Source organism: Scyliorhinus torazame, chromosome 30 (assembly GCF_047496885.1).
Source record: "Scyliorhinus torazame isolate Kashiwa2021f chromosome 30, sScyTor2.1, whole genome shotgun sequence".
NCBI lineage: Eukaryota > Metazoa > Chordata > Chondrichthyes > Carcharhiniformes > Scyliorhinidae > Scyliorhinus > Scyliorhinus torazame.
This window is the reverse complement of record NC_092736.1, coordinates 33,937,353-33,943,193: the sequence shown is the minus strand read 5'-3', so window position 1 is coordinate 33,943,193 and position 5,841 is coordinate 33,937,353. Positions and strand designations below refer to the sequence as shown.

The 5,841-nt window shown below is 46.1% G+C and overlaps 1 protein-coding gene across 1 annotated transcript; it reads left to right on the top strand.

Annotated features, from left to right (window-relative positions):
- Positions 1 to 463: 463 nt before the first annotated feature.
- LOC140404269 (maestro heat-like repeat-containing protein family member 1) lies at positions 464 to 5,392 on the top strand. Its single transcript, XM_072492602.1, has one exon. The coding sequence runs from the start codon at positions 464 to 466 to the stop codon at positions 5,390 to 5,392; it is 4,929 nt and encodes a 1,642-aa protein (XP_072348703.1).
- Positions 5,393 to 5,841: the final 449 nt, after the last annotated feature.

The following is a 5,841-nucleotide window of genomic DNA, read 5'->3' as shown; positions in this document are numbered from 1 at the left end:
ATCTTCTGGTACGCTACACAGAAGCTTAAGGAGAAGTCATCAAAAGTTTAAATATTGAATAAAACGAGATGCAAAGAATTCAATAACAGGTGGAACAAAATCAACCCGTCAAGTCATTTTGTGCTTTACAATAGGGGGAGGTAGCTTTTTATAGAGGCCAAACAGAACTGATACATTTCCCAGGGCACCTCATAACTAAGCTAACCATTACTATTGGAAAACAGATTTTTAAGGCAGAAGAACTTTATTCCACGCAGTTGGGAAATCGCTAAAGAAAAAAAGATTGGAACTGCGACAGAAATTGATTCTTGCCAGAATCTGTACAACAGTTGATGACATATTTAGGAGATGCTTGGTATTTGCAGATGAATCAACGGGTTTGAGGTCCGGGACGGGACAAGCATAAATTGAGGAGCGTGTACACTTTGGTTTGTGAGTGCGTGACTTTTAGAAAGCAGGGATTATGAAAGTGGAAGCCTGGATCCGTGCGATTCTCGGCTTGTGTTCCGATAGCAATGAACTGGTTCGGCTGCGAGTGATCGCGTCCTTGCAAGAACTGGGCCGCACGAAACGGAAAAGGGTTCTACTCTTCCTTCGCAAGTTCCTTACCGAGCACCAGAGCTTGCCACTGTTGCAACGTATCACTCTGCTGAAGAGCATCTTGATGATCGTGAAGGACAACACGGCGCACTTGGGCCGTCCGCTGTCAAAAAAGATCATCTCGTTGGCTTTGATCGAGATGACCAAGTTGGCCAGCGTGACAGATGTCCACAGGGAGACTGCAGGTAACCTCCTGCTCACTCTGGGCAATGGTTTCCCCACTGAGGTTTTCACTGAGCTGCAGTCAATGGTCCACCGGCAAATCCCAGCCAATTTCTATGTGGTGCTGACACTCGCAAACCTGTGTTACGAGAAAGTGTGCTTCATTGTCCCTTTGCTGAAACCCGTGTTGGAGATAATGGTTTTTACGCTGCGTGTGGAAACATGCGAGAGAATGAAGTGGGTGTTCTGTTATGCCTTTGGCCTGTTTAGTAAGAGCATTCTGATTTACATCACAAACACAGAGAAGGAGCCGCACCCTCCAATGAGGAAGAATATGTTCCACAATGAGTTTTCCACTGCTTATGACATTCTTTTCCACTTCTGGTTGAACGTGAAGGAGTCCAAAGTGAGCATGGCAGTGGTGGAGGCGATTGGTCAGATCTGCACCCTGTTACCCAATGACAAACTTGAGAACGAGCTCCCCATGCTAATCCCAACTGTCCTATCCCTGTATCAAAAGACATCGAGCGACCTTTCTATCACGAAGGGTCTCTGTGGCATTCTGTACAATGCCATGGAAAGGGATAGTAAAATGTTGATGATCCATCTGGAATTTCTACTCCTCATTTTACACCAACAGACCTGTCTTGTGATGGACCAACCCATCAACCCAGTGTCTGAAGTGCTACAAAGTAAACTCTTATGCTGTTTCAAACTTCTAACTCCAGCATTCATTGACCAGATAATAAAATTCCTTCTGCTGGAGCTGGAAATCAATGATGAGCAAATCCAACTGGGAACTCTGGCTATAATGAACCACTTGATCCATACTGTCCCATCATGCCTTGAAGTTCAGAAGAATCAAATACTGAACAGCTTGGCACTGCCCATTTTAACCAACAGTAATAGAGTGAAGGAAATGCTGGCCCAGGTAATATATACCATGGCCAGCCACAATTACCTAGAGCTGGAGAGAGGGGTGGAAGTGATCGAATTTATAATCGAACAGTGTGCGCTGCCCACCAAGACGAACGAGAAATGTGTGGACCTCAGCAAAAGGAGGGAGGAGTTTGGCAAAGTGGTCTTCGACAGAGATGTCAAGAGGCAGTATGAAGAGTTGGTGGAAAAACTGACGACAACATTGAACATTGACAACCTTCTCTGGCCATTGCTATTGGAGTTTGTTATTCCAATAAGGTACACAAACGCCTTAGCTACGGTCTGTAGCTCCTTGGTGTGTCTTGGGACAAAGAAGCAGAAAGCTGGAGCCACAGAGTTTGTCCTGAATTACGAGGAACATGTAAATCTTCCAAATCGTCAGGCGTTGCTGACACGGCTGCTGACTGTATCTTCATCTCCCAATGAGGGGAATGGCCGAGGTGCTCATGCTCTCTCCTTACTGCAAGTCTTGGGTATTAACGTTCACCCTGCCGCAGTAAAAGTGTGGGACAAGGAGCTCCCCGTTTTAATCAATTATCTCCAAGAATCTCCAGGCAACCATCTGCCTCAGGATGAGTGGGAAGAGAGACTGCTGCTCCTTCTGTCCCAAACCCTGCAGGAGATAGAAGATGAAGTGTGGATTGTCCAGCTGAGCGACGTGATGAGCAAGTACATTCACAGATCTCACCCTTCTCCACAGCAGAAGGGATTTCTCTATAAGTGTTTAGGAATAGTGGTGCAGCTGGTCCAGAACCCGGAAGTGGTGAAGAAGAAACTTCACGAAATGCTACAAATTGTCCAGCACGATGAAGATTTAGAAAGGGAGGGCGTTGCTATTGGATTTGGCCACTGCGCTCGCACCCACATGGATATTGCCTTAGCGACGCTGAAAGAGTGTTCAAAGCTGAATATTTTTAAGAAGACGGCAAGCTTCTACCAGATAATGAAGGACCAGGGAAGCATTGAAATAATCAAAGTAAGAAGCACCCTCATATTATGCTATGGCTATTTAATCTGGCATTCGCCTACGCAGTTTGTCCTACCTAGATTGGAGACTGACATTCTACAGAACATTCTTAACCATTTCAACATGAAGATTTTGGGGATGAGGGTTCAGGTCAGGGATGCAACTATGAAGCTAAGTCTGATCAAGACGGTAACCCTCATGGCAAGAGCGATCCTATCCATGGAAGATTATCCTCGGTACAAATTGGCCAGAAAGGCGGAGCTGGTGACCTACATGCAAGACTTCATCAAGGCGGAGCCAAGGGACACGATGAGAACTCTCATCCGCAAGGTTGCCATAGATGGGTGTGCGTCCCTGATACTGTTGGAGCCTTTATTAGATGACCATACAGAAATGGTTAAAGTGTGCCTGAGCAGTGTTTTCAGCTTACCCCCTTTGGAGAGCAACAGCATCATTGAAAGCAGAGACATAAATCTGGTCGAGAGGCAGAAGCTTTACAATGAGACATTGGTGTCTCTGGAGGAGTTGCTGAAGCAATTCCTACGTTTCGACCTGACACCTGATGGTCTTCATTTTCTCTTTAAGAACATGATGGGTTGGATAGAATCCAGAAAGAACTATGAACGAGAAAAATCATTGGGGACCACCTTAAATCTGCTGACGTTTTATCTGGAAGAAGCAGAGATTAATGGTGAGGGCCCATCCCATAACTTTGCCAGTATTATTGGACGCATAGTGCTCCGGTGCTCTGATCCATCGCTCGTTGTAAGGGAGACAGCTATTGAATGCTTGTATCTACTGCTTTATATACAGTTACGATTTGAAGGGTTCGCCAGAGATCACAGAGAGATGGAGGTGGAACACTTGAAATCCATCAAGGACGGGCTAAAAGACCCCAACAGCGAAGCTCTCTATCGTGTGTGCACTGATATCGGTAAAGTCTTGTCTAAATGCACGCCTCAAGACAAGGTGGATGCTCTACTCATCAGCGTTTCTAAAGGACTTACTGACGTGCAATTAAATGGCTCCTGCATAGCTTCCATTGTCATGAACATTCTCATAAGGAAATGTGGTCCAATGCTGACTGACATTCCAGGAATAATCAAAGTACTGTACCGCCAGTTACAGTCAATTACAGAGGCACAGGTGACTCATGCTGTGATACATTCTGTCTCAATTCTGGCTTCACAGAATGTGCTGATGATCCTGCCCTATCTCCTCAAATACCAAATCCCATTCCAGACATACATGGGCGAGGTATGGAGGTCCCTACTGAGTGACAACATACTCGCCACAACCTCTGTGAAATACTTGCTGGATAATTTAAAACTGCTGTGTGATGACAGGAAGGAATGCCTTGTCCAGATGATGGCAAGACAGACAACACAACAATCCTTCGCTGTTGTCTGCGCCCTTCATGCCATGATATGCAGTCCTGAATCAGAAAGTGTAATAAACGCTCTGTACTCCCAGTTGTTCACCACAATTCTGATTTATCTCAGCTCCATTGTCCAGGTGTGTTTCTCCAGGGATTTTCCGAGAATTCCGTATGAGAGGAAAGCCTTCAGCCTGCCTGAAGAGCCTGGTGATAGAGACGTCTGGAATTATGCTGTTGAGATCCTGCAAGCTCTCCTGGCAAATGGAAAGAAGGATGATTCGAACATTGCAATAGAGGAAGGTTGGGATCTGATCAAAAACCCAGAGAAGCACCACGAAGGGGTCATGCTGCTGGCCAGAACAATGGCCTCATGTGCTGTACCTCACCTGATAAGCATTGTGGAGCAACTCATGCCTTTCCTCGTTAATGTCCATGAGAGACAGCGAATCACGGTGGCTGCTTTCTTTGCCGAACTTTTAAACCACTCGGTGATGTTGGAATTGTCCCTCACTGACACTCTGGTGGGAAGCTTGCTCCGGTGCCTGATGGACACTTCTCCCGCCGTCCAGCGGCTCGCTGTGAGAGGCTTGGGGAATGTCGCGATCGGAACGTCTCGAAGGATCGAAAAATACTCCACCAAACTGTTGTCTGCAATGATTGCGGTGTCGCAGAAGTACTCGAAGGCCAACAATCCAATCGCGGTTGAGGCCATGTCAAGTATTTCAAAGATCTTGAGTCAGCTGCAAGAAAATTACAGCGGTTGCATTCTGATGGACGTGGCTCTGGCGATCGAACCCTGTTTTGAACACACGCAGGACAAACTGAGAGTCGCAGCATTTACCGCCCTTGGCGAAATGATTCGGTTTGGCCAATCTAAGCCGAACCCTGTGCTGGTGGAACACATTCATTCAACGTTGATCAGCTTGCTGCTGCATCTCAATGATGACTGTAATGAGGTGAGGAAAGTTTGCCAATCGGTTCTCAGCTTGATGAGTCCAATCATCGCCTCAGAAAGCCTCAGCAAAATGCTTCAAGAGCTCTCATTGGTGACGCTGGATTACGAGCGATGCTTATGCAGCATCTCCAAACACATTAGCAAGGATCTGCCAGACAGGGTCGTTTTCTACATAATAAAGTGCGCCACCTTTTTCAGCAATGCGCAACCTACCATAAGGGCCAATGCTGTCACGTTGCTGGGTTTTCTCATGTACAACGCGGCGCCAGATTATTCCACATTGTTTTCCGCAGATCCCATCTGTGAAGAGATCAACGCTCTGCTATCGGACCCGGTGAAACGTGTCCAGCTCAAAGCAGCCGTGGCGATACGGTACCTCTACATGTACTGAGGGCCCAAGCACTGTGAGGTGGGATATTGAAAATGACTGAGAGGAAATCATCATGACTATGGACACAGCTTGGGCTGTTCTGGAAAGAGGTCAGTGTCCCAAATGGAGAGCTATGTGCTTGAGAACCACTTGCCTCTGTGAAGGACACCTCGAGTGATAAAAACTGCAACAGCATTTACCCGAAAAACAATCTGAATTTTTCTTAAAATAATATTTTTGGATTAAATTATAAATTTATGTTTTACTCTGTGCTTTTAAAAAAAATTGCTTGTGTTTGTTTATTTTATTATTATTAGTCATTTAGTTTCTTCTTGGCCCTTCTTAGATCCTCCCCCTTACCCTGTGTCCAATAACTCCCCCCCCCCTTTCTATCACTCGGCCTTGCCACCTGTCGCTGTTGCCCCCTGAGGCACTTGACTCCCTTAATTCTGTTTGCCCTCATCCATCAG

Bases quoted from the DNA above. Each gene is read 5' to 3' on its own strand.
- LOC140404269 (XM_072492602.1), top strand. From the start codon at position 464: ATGAAAGTGGAAGCCTGGATCCGTGCGATTCTCGGCTTGTGTTCCGAT.